Genomic DNA, 14,442 nt, shown 5'->3' with positions numbered 1-14,442 from the left:
GGAGAGAGAGAAAAAGACAAACATTGATTTGTTGTTCCACCCACTCATGTATTCAGTGGTTGCTTTTTGTATGTGCCCTGACGGGATGGAACCCGCAACCTTGGGGTATTGGGACTATGCTCTAACCAACTGAACTACCCAGCCAGATCTTAACATTTTACAAGATAGTTCCAAGTTACCTAATCTGTTCATTAAATAAAAAGTGAACAAACAATGAAAGATGACTTGAAGCCTAAATCTTTTTTAGGATATTCGAAATTTACGGTTTGCTCATAAACCTGAAGGGCGGACGAGAAGATCCATATTTGAGAATCTAATGAAATATGCATTTCCTGTCTCTAATAATCTGGTAAGATGTTTCTTATCTTTGGAAAAACTGTATTATAATTATTGATGTAGTGTAAAGAAGTTTGTCTAGGCTATCTAGAAGCTACAGTTATGATCCTGCTTTGCCATTCAACCAGATGGGTGTAAGGTTTTAGCATAATCTCTTGGACAAATTTTTTAGTATAAAATGAGGAAGCTGGACTAGCTGATTTCCAGCATCCATTCTTGTGTACTGACATTCAATAATAAATTATATGATCTTTCCAGAGTGTATCCATGATGAAGAGCAGTATATAGTCTTCCTTTGGGTTTGAAATCACCTTTTTAATTGGGAGCTGACAGTTAAGTTTAGCAACTTTAAGAAAGATACTTAACTAAGTCCCTACAATGTGCTTTTAACAGTGTTAGGCTCCCTCATTTATGTTACACTAAAGGCCTGGTGCACGAAATTCATGTTAGGGGGTCGGGGGAGAGGGGTCCCTCAGCCCTGCCTGTGTCCTCTTGTAATCCGGGACCCCTCAGGGGATGTTGGGCCTAAACCAGCAGTCAGACATCCCTCTCGCAATCCGGGACGCTGCATGCACCAGTGACCATACTTTCCATACAGGTGAAAGGCATCTTGCTGTTGTATGGGCAGCTACATTTTTTTGTCCATAACATGACCCTTCTGAGGCAGTAGTACCATTTTCCCCATCTTATGGGTGGAAAAACTGAAGCAGAGACAAGTTAAGCAAATTGGCTTTGTCATACAGTTATAAGTGTCAGAATCAGGACTGATAACAAAAATGTGCAAGCCAGAGTCCATCCATGTCATTGCTGCATCATCCTCTTTTTTTTTCAGTGTTAGAGTAGCCTTGCCAGGTTTTAATTTTTAAATCTAAGAGACTGTTCCCAATATATAGGGTAGGGTCCGTAGGCCTGGCCGGTGAGCAGGGCCATCTGTGGGGTGACAGGCGGGTGGGACAGTCTGGGGGCCCCTGCTGGCACCTGCCTTGGCTGGTGCCACCTGCTGGCAGGCCCTGCCCCCCCGATCGCCACCACCGGTCACCTCCCTCTTGGGGGGAGATGCTCAATGCAGGAGCAGGACCCCCCCACCCCACCCCCCTGATTGGGTGCAGCTCCTGCATTGAGCATCTGCCCCCTGGTGGTCAGTGCATGTCATAGCGACTGGTCGTTCCACTCTTCGGTCGATTTGCATATTAGGGTTTTATTATATAGGATAATTTAACTTCCAGAGTAGCCTTATGGTGGACAATATTATTTATCCCGATTTTAAGGTTGAAACCAGGAGCAGGTAAGTAATTAACTCAAGGGCATAGCTAGTAGGGAGTAAAATTTGGAACTAGTACTCCAGTTTTTGTATGTTTTTCATCAAAGGTGCTTAACTCCTGATATCTGTGATGTCAGACTAATTAATTATATCAGAAGACACCCTTTTTATGAAATGTCTTTCATTATTTAGAGGTAAACCTAAAACAGCTGCTTTTGATATCTGAAGGAATTACGGTGAAATGTTAACATTTAATAAATCTTGGTGGTTGACCTGTGCTTTTCTATATGTTGGAAAAATATGAAAAAAACAATACGTTTTCAAAATTTTAAAACAAAGCTAAAAGAACAATATAAAAAAAAGGACGCTAATACAAAATATCCTGGCAGAGAAGTAAATGAAAACATTGGATTTGATATGGCTATATTTCTGATTCATTATCTCCTTAACTGTCTTTTTAGCTCTTAACTCTGATTACTTTTTTGTAGCCTCTCTTTGCTTTTGAATACAAAGAAGTATTCCCTGAAAACGGGTGGAAACTATATGACCCTCTTTTAGAATATAGAAGGCAGGTATGTACTTTTTTCTTTTAATTTTACTATACTATATTCTTTTTATTACAACATTTTATGGGAAGAAGTAAATATATATATATAGTTGTGTGCTGTTTTTTTTTGTTTTTGTTTTTTAAATGAAGGCTAATCCTGCTTTTAGGGCTGTCTTTCAGTTTCCGTAAACTGCTTTCTAGACTGTGCCAGTAATTTTTAATGAATCTTTACTTGTCTAAGAGTTTGCAGGTAAATCAGTTTATTTTTTAAAATGTTTAATAGTTTTTAAAATAAAATAAAATATAATGGTAAATACATTAAATTTTAATGTGCTTACATCATTAAACATTATTTACTCAATTTTCCTCTTTTGGGTATGCTATAATGTAATTCTGAAAACATTTCAAATAGTTCTGTTTATAATGTAGCTCCACCTAAAACTTTGAAAATTTTATATATCCACCGAGGCTACACATTTACATAAAATGTTAACAAATCAAATCTGCTTTCATGACTAAGGTGGGTTGGTTTAATATTTGAATGTTTATCAGTGTGATTTCATTTACCACAATAAGAGATATAGCTGAATCCAATCTTGAAATCTGCGTTATAGTGAGTGTATCATTCTCCCTATTTTTCCTCAGTACACCACTTCCCAAAGAGTTCCTGTTCCGCAGCATGTGCCGGGGGCGCAGGGGGGGCCGGGGGAAGGTCAATCAATGGGGGAAAAAGGAGACATATGTACTACTATTCGTAATACTTTAAACAATAAAATAAAATTTAAAAAATAAACACTACCTAAAATAGTCTTTATTTTCAACTTTCCACATGTTCATGGTACTATCTTGAGAATTTAAGTGCAGACACATTGATTGCTTTTTGGTAATCATTAGATTTGATATCCAAATTATTCTAGAATTCAGGTATGAAAATTATTAAGCTGTGATTTTCATATTTAGATTTCAAACATTGCATTTTAATTATAAAACTTTAATCATGTGTGACAAGTATAATTTAAAATTCCTCATTCAGTTATAAAACCATCTGCTGACAAATATGAAGCAGAATACAGAATAAGTGGGTCAACTAAACCAGGACATTCTAAGATTTTTGCTAACCCACATCTTGGAAAGCAATCAGCAAATCTAACAAATGTCTTTATAATTGTAAAAATATTCTTTGGGAATCTGGGCAGAAATTGCTATCTGTTATTGTAGCATTCAACATAGAACTTTGGAAAGCAGATGAGAATAACTGTCCAAGAAAAGAAATAAATTATGATTAAAAAGAAAAAATAAGTTAAAGAGTAAATGAACGATTCCCATAAAGAGAATTATGAGATTAGGATACATGGAAGTCAGAATAGAGCATTGAACTTTGCATTAAATATATGCTTATGGTTTTTGACTTATTAGATGAATTTGTTGAATTTTTTTCTACAGTCAGACACTTAATTTGTCTCTGAGTAAACCAAACTAAAGTCTAATGGAAAAGACACTGTATTTGTAATTAGAAAGCTCAGTTTTTAAAAAATATTTTATGTATGTTATAGAAGAAAATGAAGGTAGTAAGTAATCTCTTAATATAAACCTTAAGATTAGACATAAAGCATCAGAGTATTCTTTTTTTTAAATTGAAAAATATTGAAAGTGGTAATTCTTACACACTGTATAAAATTCAAAAGGTACAAAAGGGTATATTGAAAGGTAGGTTGGCCCTGACCAGTTTGGCTCAGTGGATAGAGTGTCGGCCTGCGGATGCAAGGGTCCCAGGTTCGATTCCGGTCAAGGGCATGTACCTTGGTTGTGGGCACATACTCAGTGGGGAGTGTGCAGGAGGCAGCTGATCGATGTTTCTCTCTCATCGATGTTTCTAGCTTTCTATCCCTCTCCCTTCCTCTCTGTAAAAAATCAATAAAATATATTATAAAAAAAGAAAAAAAAGAAAGGTAGGTTGATTACCTTCTAGGCCAACCTTGTCCCCTTGCCATCCCAGCTCCTCTCCCTTCAGGAAATATTGTTACTGGTTCTCCATATGTCCATTCAGAGATTTTATGCCTGCAGAGCTTGTGTATATATGTATATTACATTTTTAAGCAGATGATAGCATTCTCTGCACATTTTCTGTGCCTTTTCCATTGTATGTGTGTGTAGAAAGAGGTTGCTGGCATAGTGCCTGCACATAGTAGGTGCTCAATAAATATATTTTTACTATAATTTGGTTTCTTTTAGTTCTTTTTCTGTGATGATATGAGTTGTCAGATGTAATAAAATTTTAAAAATACATATTTTAAATTCCAACCATTTAATATAAAGGCTTTATTTTCTGTAGAATGGAGAATGAAAAAATTTAAGGTCTTAATAAGCAATCCTGTATGTGAAGTAGTACCCTAGTTTTTTATATATATATATATATATATATATATATATATATATATATATATATATATATATATATATATATATATATATTAAATATTGAAGGACCCAATGAGAGCTTAATAATCAATGTGTATTTAAAAAAAATGTAAGTATTTCCCTTTTCTCTTTTTGGCTTTGCCTTCTGTTACTTCCTTGCTTTTCTAATATGTTTTAGATTAGAAATATTCCATTAGTACTATAATGTAGGAGTGAAAACTTCACTTTCGTATGTAAGTGGTAAATGTATATATGGCATTGTGGTGGACACTTGGTGCCTTCCCTCTTAGATTTCTTTGTGTAGGTGAATGACAGTAAAATCTATCACCCAGTGAAATTGAATGATACTGTTCTTTTTGAAGACAGGGAATATTTGCAGTCCCACCATTTCCTTCCTTCCCATTGGATATGCTTAGCACAGACCCAGCACACAATCAGTACTTAACCTATTAACATAAAATCAAATGTCAAAAATAATGCATATCACTGTGTTAGATTTTCTCAATCGAATAGGCTGGTCACCACAGGCAGAACATAATTATTCCAACAATTTAAGAGCTGGACAGTGGAGATGAGAGAGGTTGAATAGGATGGCTTCAGTTTTCATGTCTTAAATTTTAGTTAGGCAGTAATTTGTCTTATGTTTTTTCACATATAGGGAATTCCAAATGAAAGCTGGAGAATAACAAAGATAAATGAACGATATGAACTTTGTGATACATACCCTGCCCTCTTGGTTGTGCCAGCAAATATTCCTGATGAAGAATTAAAGAGAGTGGCATCCTTCAGATCAAGGGGCCGAATCCCAGTGAGTGTGAAGCTGTGATGAGTCTTTGCAAATGCTTTTGTACTGAGATTAAGGACTTGGAGAATGGATGCAGGATAAAAATAGCTACAGCCGAAGGTGTTTATGGCGATATTAGAGAATGCATTATTTAATAAAACTAAAACTGAGGAAAAGGCTGATTAAAGAAGTGTCTGAAGAGTGTGACATGGGTATTAGGTGCACAGAATTGCATGATTCTTGACTTGAAAACAAAGTTGGTTCTTTGTATTTTCTCTATTTTGTTGCACATTCTTGGTGATAAATGCTCTTTTTCTTTAAATCCTAGAAACAAGAAAACTTTACAAAATCTTGATGAATTACTGTGTTCTAGAAAGACCAGCTCAAATAATTTTAAGTACAAAATTCATAGATTTGCAAGACTTTATAGTTGGGCAGTTTTGCTGATATAGTAATAAAACTTTAAAAATGGGACTTAGCCCCTTTTTAAAGTAGGTTTTCTAGAGACAACACTTCCCAATAATCAATGAATTTTATAAATTAATATTTGATAAAGGTATTAGACCAAGTTTTCCATATTCCAGACTTGGTTTGAAAGAAAGGTGATGATATTTGATAGCAGCTCCAATATATCTTTTCATGGCTAGGGTTTGGACCCAATTAGAAAGTAGAGTTTTATAATTTTTTTTTTTAGGATAATAATAAACAGACAAGTATATAAAGGGTGTGTTGCCTTTTCCCCCCCATTTAGGTTTTATCCTGGATTCATCCTGAAAGTCAGGCCACAATCACTCGATGCAGCCAGCCCATGGTAGGAGTGAGTGGGAAGCGAAGTAAAGAAGATGAGAAATACCTTCAAGCCATCATGGACTCCAATGCCCAGTCTCATAAAATCTTTATATTCGATGCCCGGCCAAGTGTTAATGCTGTTGCCAATAAGGTGAGATTACTTTTCAGTAATTAATATTATAGTTTCACGAATCAGCTCAGTTTGGCAGAAGCCACAATGCAGTAGAAAAGAGTTCAGGCTTTCCGGTGATAAAGATGGAGATTCTAATCCTGGCTATCCTTGCTGGTATGACTTTGAGTTCATTATTTAATCATTTTAGACCTTGATTGTTCATTTGTAAAATGAGAATAATAATAGCTAACAGGATCTAATAAAAACTAGTGCAGAACCCTATGCTTACATAAAGGTATGTGTTCAGGAAGAATTATTATTCTTTCTCCATCCTCCAAATGACACCTGAGTTTATGCCCGAGTCAGGTCTGCCTAGCACGGCTGTAGGAATCAGGAAGCAGTGTTCTCAATTACCAGCGGTGCCCTCTCCTGACAGCCCTGCACCTGTACAAGCTGTTCACACTGAAGACTTGCAGTTAGCTGGAGCAGTCGTCCTGATAGCTACTATGGAATAAATATTTGCATTGTGGAAATAGAAAGTCTGGTTGACAAAATCTACCATAGAAAAAGGTGAGAGGAGAGATATAACTTAGTTTTAAGAAGGTACCTCTCTTTTTTAATCCCCAATAAGCAATGTATATGTATTACAGAAAATTACCTAATGCAGATGAGCAAAAAAAAAAAAAAAAGAAAGAAAAGAAAATATTTAAAACCACCCTTAATCCTGTAACTAGGAGAGAACCATAATTAAATTATGCTTCTACTTCCAGACCTATGTATGTATGCATACACTCACATATCTGAAACAGAATGGGATAATTGAACTTAAAAAAATTGACACTGTATCTTTCTATGACAGTAAACATTTATCTATAACATTATTTCATCTATTACATTACAAAATATGTAGTAGACAGTATAAAAATTTAGGAAGGCATAGAAAAGATAAAAATCACATACAGTTATTAAGATGTTTTATATTTTCCTCCACTATTTTTTCTATGCATTGAAGTGTTGGTTATTTTGTTTCATTGTTCTTCTCTTACCATTTTATTATAAGAATAATTTCTTTTCATGAAATATTCCTATAAAGTAATAGTACTCATAGTATAGATGTATCATTATGCATTTAATTATTCTTCTCATATTGGGCATTTAAGTATTTAGTATTTTAAATATAGCTGAAATAGATATCTTTTGTTGGCATCGTTGATTATTTCCTTAAAATAGTTTTCTAGATATACAGTTACTATATTAAAATTTAAAATATGCATATTTTTTAACGTTTTGATTCATATTGCAAATATTCTTCAGCATGGTTGATCCAGGTTACTAACCTGGTGTCTCCCCTGCTCCCCACTATCCTCTATAATAAAAGGGTAATATTAAAATTGACCCTAATGATGGAACAACCGGTCGCTATGATGTGCACTGACCACCAGGGAGCAGACGCTCAACTCACGAGCTGCCCCCTGGTGGTCAGTACGCTCCCACAGGGGGAGCTCCGCTCCGCCACAAGCCGGGCACAGCGGTGGTGGCGGGAGCCTCTCCTGCCTCCTTGGCAGTGCTAAGGGTGTCTGACTGCAGCTTAGTCGGACATCCACTGAGGGCTCCCGGGCTGCCAGAGGGATGTCTGACTGCCAGCTTAGGCCTGGCCCCCTGGGTCCCAGATGCAAGAGGGCGCAGGCCGGGTGAAGGGACCCCCTGAGTGCACGAATTTTCGTGCACTGGGCCTCTAGTATTGAGATATAATTGACATACATTGAATAAGTTTAAGGTATACAATGTAATGATTTCATATATGTATATATTATGAAATGGTTATCACAATAATTCCAGTTTAACATCCATCACCTCCCATAGTTACAACTTTTTTTTTCCTTATGATGAGAACTTTTAAGGTCTACTCTCTTAGCAACTCTCACATATACTGTGAAGTATTGACTGTAATCACCATGCTATACGTTAGATCTCCAAAACTTATTCATCTTATAAACAGAAGTTTGTACCTTTTGACCACCTTCATCAAAATCCCCCACTTATCCCCCTTTTTTAATTTGCAAAAGTATATAACCTTGTTGGAACAAATATTTTTTGCCTGCATAGGTAAGAAAAATTTTATAATCGATATGAATATGACAAATGCTCTTGCCCATGTAAAGAATTAAAAGTTTGCTGGGCCCGGCTGGTATGGCTCAGTGGTTGAGCATGACCGATGAACTAGGAGGTCATGGTTCGATTCCCTGTCTGGGCACATGCCTGGGTTGCAGGCTCAATCCCTGTGGGGGACATGCAGGAGGCAGCCATTCAATGATTCTCTCTTATCATTGATGTTTCTCTCTCTCTCTTGCTCTCCCTTCCTCACTGAAATCAAAAAAATATACATTAAAAAATAAATAAAATAAATAAAACTTTGCTATTCATGCCCTGGCCAGGTAGCTCAGTTGGTTAGAGCATTGTCCTGGTATGCCAAGGTTGTGGGTTATAGATCCTGGGTCAGGGCACATAAAAGAATCAGCCAATCCTACCTAATAAAACAATAATATGCAAATTGACCACACCTCTGCTATGCCCACAAGCCAAGCCACGCCCACCATCCAATCAGAGTGAGTATGCAAATAAACCCGACCAAGATGGCGGTTAATTTGCATACATAGGCACCCTGAGCTGACCCCTGGCGACGGATTGCAGGGAGCTGGGTGTCCGCTTTCCATGGATGGTGAGCGTGGCGGACACCCAGCTCCTTGCTCTGATTGGATGGTGGGCGTGGCGAGCGGACCCCCTGCCATTGAAAGTGGGGAGCTGGGTGTCTGCTCTGGCTCCAGGCCAAAAGCCTCAGCTGGAAGCTTTTGGCCTGGTGCACAAGTGGACCCCTTGCCATCGATTGCAGGGAGCTGGGGGTTTCTTCGGCCTTGTATACCAGCAGACCCCCTGCGATTGATCACCTGGGCACGGAGCTGGGGGTCTGCTTTCGGCCTGGGCAGGAGCCGACCCCTGCGATTGATTGTAGGGAGCTAGGGGTCCGCTCCTGCCCAAGAGGCTTTCAGTCTGGTCATGCCTGGGCAGGGGCTGAGCCTGTGATCAGAGGGAGCTGGAGAGGCCTGCCCAGGCCTAAAGCTTCGGCCAGAGGCTTTAGGTCTGGGCAGGCCCAGCCCGCGATTGGTGTGAACTATAGAGGAAACACCTTTTCTGACTGCACATTGGCTAAGCTTCCTGTATGCCACTGGTAATATTCTTAGTAACTTGGGTAATAACAATCCAAAAAGGTGATCTAGGGTTTTTCCACCACACTTCTGGAGAAAAAAATGAAGGTCCGCTGCTGGAGGGATAAGAAATGTCATATCCTGCCCTAGCCGGTTTGACTCAGTGGATAATGCCTCAGCCTGCAGACAGCAGGGTCTGGGTTTGATTCTGATCAAAGGGGCATGTACCTAGGTTGCAGGCTCCTCCCTGGCCGGGGCCCAGATCAGGGCTCATACAGGAGGCAACCAATCAAAGTATTTCTCTCTGTCTTTCCCTTTCTCTTCCACATTCTCTAAAAGTCAATGGAAACATATCCTCAGGTGAGGATAAAAAAATAAAGAAATCCATATCCTATGAAAGACAACATCTTAAAAATGCCTAAAGAAAGTTGTCATTTTTTCTTGGTGAAGGGACTGGAGTCCATGTTGATGAAAACACCTTGGTGGCTGCGGTGACTGGCAGTGGCTGCAGCAGCGGGTTGATAGGGCTGGTGCCCCAGCCCGGTTGCCTCCCACAAAGGGAGGCCAGACTGCGGCTTAGGTACGCTCCCTGTGGGGCGTGGGCTTAAGCCGTCAGTAGGACATCCCCTGAGGGCTCCCAGTATGTGAGAGGGGGCAGGTTGGACTGAGGGACCCCCGACCCCCAGTGCACGAATTTCGTGCACTAGCCCCTAGTGATTTCATAAATAAGTGAAACAAAAAAAAGTGATCTCTTTCTCTCTTTGAAATCAATAAATAAAGAACAAAAACAAGCCCTGGCTGCCACCAAAAGATTGAGGGTTCAATTCCCGGTCAAGAGCACATACCTGGGTTGCAAGTTCATTGTTCCCTGGCTGCGGAGTCGGGCATGTATGGGAGGCAACCAATCTGTGTCTCTCCCACACTGATGTTTCTCTCTCTCTGTCTCCCCCTCCCTTCCACTGTCTCTAAAAATCAATGGGAAAAATATCCTCGGTGAGGATTAACAAACAGACAGAAAAACCACCTTGTCAGCCACTATGTCTTCATGTGTGCCCTACACCAGCAGTCTCCAACCGGTAGTCCAAAAGGTTGGCGACCACTGGTTTAAGGAAACCAAGCAGCGGTTGTTAACCTGTGGTCTGCTTGGTCCGAAAGTTTGGTGACCGAAGCCCTACCCCAATCAGATTCACTTAATACCATCTTCTTGCATTTCTTTATACTTTTATTATAGCAGTATACATACCTAGACACTGTATGTGGGTTAGTCTTTACCTTTTTAAATATTGCGTTTGATATGTCTTTTAAGTATCCCTTAATTTATAGTCTTCCTTTTGCCTCAGGCTTTGTTTTATTTTTTATTTTTGTTTGTTTCTTAGTTAATCCTCACCAGAGAATATTTTTTCTGTTGATTTTATTTTTTTTTTTAGAGACTGGAAAGGGAGGAAGGGAAAGAGGGGGGAGAGAAACCTCAACATGAGAGACACATGTATATAATTGCAGTGGCTGTTCCATTATTTTTTCAATTTTTCCTCATTAGTGCTCTAAGAAGTGTGATTTTTATACCTAAGATAAGAGATAGACGAATTATTTTATTCATAAAATAGAGAAAGGTTAATCCAAAAGAATTATTCTCCTTTTCAGCCATAGTTTAATTCAAACACCAGGTATTTCTCATCTGTTCTGTAGATGTAGATTTAAGTCTCTGAGAATAGGGATACTATTGCACTATAGTATTTGTGCTTTTATACTTACTTATTCTGCCTTTTTACTTAAAAGTAATTATGTGGCTAAAAGAAAAGCAAGTCCTTATGATTGCAAAGTATTTTGTAAATATTAGATTAAAATGAGGTGAAGCAGCATGGGCCATTGGTAAAGTAGACATGTAATTCCTGCACATGGAACTTACCAGCCTGGTGATTTCAGTCTTCTGTAAGAAATTGTTTGCATAGGAATTGAATTATGGGTAGGGAAATGTAGTACACCTTTAAAATGTGTAAGCACCTTCACATATGTTATCGCATTTAATTTTTATAACAGCTACATAAGGAAGTCAGGGTGAGAGTATATATTGTTTTTAAAGAAAACTTGGGCCGAAACCGGTTTGGCTCAGTGGATAGAGCGTCGGCCTGCGGACTGAAAGGTCCCAGGTTTGATTCCGGTCAAGGGCATGTACCTTGGTTGCGGGCACATCCCCGGTGGGGGGTGTGTAGGAGGCAGCTGATCGATGTTTCTCTCTCATGGATGTTTCTAACTCTCTATCACTCTCCCTTCCTCTCTGCAAAAAATCAATAAAATATATTTAAAAAAAAAAAAAAAAAAAAGAAAACTTGGGGTAGAGAGTAGTGGTGTTAAGCAGCCCTGCATTGTCCATATTTTCCCGTGAGGTGTCCTTTTCATCAGTAGTAAGTATTCTCTTTTATGCTATTGGATATTTTATGGCACTTTTTCATGGGTGTCAACCTATTATGATGTGCGTTCATTTTTTATTTCTTGTGGTGTGTGCTTTGTTTCCAGGCCAAGGGTGGAGGTTATGAAAGTGAAGATGCCTATCAGAATGCAGAATTAGTTTTTCTAGATATCCACAATATTCATGTTATGAGAGAATCCTTACGAAAACTCAAGGAGATCGTGTACCCCAACATCGAGGAGACCCACTGGCTGTCTAACTTGGAATCTACTCACTGGCTCGAGCATATTAAGGTGGGTTGTTTCCTATCCTGTTCCAGAAAGGGTGCCAAACACGCGCTTTCTCTACCCTCTGCCTGTATTGTCTCTCATTGCTGAGATCAAGACAAAGACACCTTGCTAAACAGTGAAAAGGTGATACCTGCTTTGATAATTGAATTACTTCTAAGTTTTGGTGCTTGTATGAATTAGTTTCCCATATTGTGTATTTGGTCTGTTGAACTTCTTTCTCCTTCTTTCCCATCCTGTCTGAATTCTCCCCATCCTTCAGGTCCCCGTTCATATTTCACTTATTCCGGAAGTCTTGCCAGTTTGCAGTTTCCAGTTTGTCTGAAGTTTTCACTTTACTTTTTCTTTCCGTTTAATCAGTCCTACCTCGCACTTCATTTAATTACTTTTGGATGTCAACTCAGTGAAGATCAGGGCTGGACAGATCGTGATCATATTTCTTTCCCCTCAGGAGCTAGGGCAGCGCTATCTGTGAGCAACAGGCACAGGAAATGCTTGTTGCGCGGCTTGTGAAGTGGTGATCGTGCTGGTCAGGGGAGTGAGGTGAAGAGGCTGAGTGAAGGATACCCTTTGAATGCTAAGTTATTTGGAGACTGCCATGTGAACGCTGATTTGCCTAACATGTTAATATAATGTGTGAAGCACCAAATGTTATTTAATAGAGTTATGTATTTTTTTCAGATATGGTCTGAATTTCAATAACATAGCTTACCATATTATTTATAGCCTCATATATTATTAATATTATGAAATAAAGGGAAATGAGATTTTTCATATTAAGAAGGAGCAGTCTTATACTCATATCAAAATCTCTAAAATTCAGACAAACTGCAGAGAAGACCAATTTAATGAGAATTGTAGACTATTTTTTTTTTAAATTGCTTGTCTTCTAGAAGCTTGAGTGTAGTTAGTATGTTCCTGTGGCCCATCTATGTGTTGCATGATGTGTAAGTAGAAACCCATAAGATTGATTTAGAGCTAACATAAATCGTCTCTTTCACTCTGTAAATTCCATTTCATATCAGGTGCGACATGCTCTCCGAAAGGCTGGCTATACCACAAACAAGTTTCCTTAGAGGCACAAGGGGTGCACTTGTGCCTGCACCACCTTCTCCTCCCCAGTCCTCACACCTGCCAGGCTTAGCCTCTCACTTTCTCAGATCCTGGCTCAAATGTCACCTTCCCAAACAGGCTTTCCCAACTGCTACATACAAAGTGGCAGTTCTGCCAGAACCCCCTAGACCTGTGTGGTGCTTTCTCACTTACCTCCCTCTGACAAGGTATGTATTTCCTTGTTGATTTGCATCTGGCTGGCCTCACCAGCCATCACGGAAACTTCATTAAGCCAACACTCTTCTGTTCACTGCTTTATCTCCAGCACCTAGAGCAGTGCCTGCCACGTAGTGAGGGGCCCCATAAATGTTTATTATTATAAACAAATGCATGAGTTAAAATGACCACTCCTTTTGGGTCAGTGATTTGTAAGTCTGGATATGCATTTGAATTATCGGTGGAAGTTACTTAAAATAGTGAGTTAGGATTAGTGGAGATTGGAGTCCAGGCATTTTAGAAAAAAGAAATGCTCCCAGATGACTCTGTGGCATAGTCAAGATTGAGGTTGCTTCCGAGCACCCCGTTTCCCGAGCATGCTGACGGTGAAGGTCAGAGGGAGGTTGTTGTGAGAGTCTTTAACCTGGGAGTAAGTCACATTTCTTTCATTCTGATCTGTTTGTGGAGCCATGCTGTTCTGTAAGTATGATCTAGTCACTGAGAGATGAATATACTAGAATGTCTATTTTAAAGAATAGTATACTGTTTCTGTTTTGGTTACATATAATTTTTTCTACTTTTAACTCAAGATCATCTTCAGTAAATTATTTTGCAGAGTCTATGCATATTTAAATAAATAACTGAAATTATTTTAGATAACAGTAAATAGACATGGTAATATATTGAACAGATGAGAATTTTCATTCATACAGAAAAGTACTCTGAAGTTTTATATTGTGTTCTCTGTATGCTATGTGCCATATATAAAAAGAGTAAAATAAATGCTGTGGAAGCTATGGAATATCTTAAAAGAGATCAATTTTATTGTTTCATAATACTGTAATTTGGTTAAGCAAGCATACCAGAAACAAGTTTCAGTTGGGGTATTTTAATTTAAATGGATGATACTTGGAACATTGGAAAATTCTTAGAAACAGTCCTTTTTAGAACTTGGATCTTTTTTTCTTTCTTATAATGTTGATTTCTATAGAACCCAAGGGCACCTTTCATTTGTATATTTCATTGTGC

General features: G+C 38.6%; 1 protein-coding gene across 8 annotated transcripts in view; it reads left to right on the top strand.

Moving 5' to 3' along the window:
• Positions 1-14,442, top strand: part of MTMR2 (myotubularin related protein 2) — a 102,197-nt gene that overhangs the window by 73,306 nt on the left and 14,449 nt on the right. For all 8 annotated transcript variants that reach the window (XM_079787940.1, XM_079787942.1, XM_079787944.1 and 5 more), the window contains 5 exons: positions 248-349; positions 2,086-2,169; positions 5,221-5,370; positions 6,098-6,286; positions 11,965-12,150. In XM_079787940.1, coding sequence (XP_079644066.1) covers positions 248-349; positions 2,086-2,169; positions 5,221-5,370; positions 6,098-6,286; positions 11,965-12,150 — 711 coding nt within the window. The remainder of the gene's footprint in view (positions 1-247; positions 350-2,085; positions 2,170-5,220; positions 5,371-6,097; positions 6,287-11,964; positions 12,151-14,442) is intronic.

The sequence above is a fragment of the Cnephaeus nilssonii genome, assembly GCF_951640355.1.
Source record: "Cnephaeus nilssonii genome assembly, chromosome: 13".
In the NCBI taxonomy this organism is placed as follows: domain Eukaryota; kingdom Metazoa; phylum Chordata; class Mammalia; order Chiroptera; family Vespertilionidae; genus Cnephaeus; species Cnephaeus nilssonii.
The sequence above is the reverse complement of the archived record's forward strand: the minus strand, read 5'-3'. Positions and strand labels throughout refer to the sequence as shown.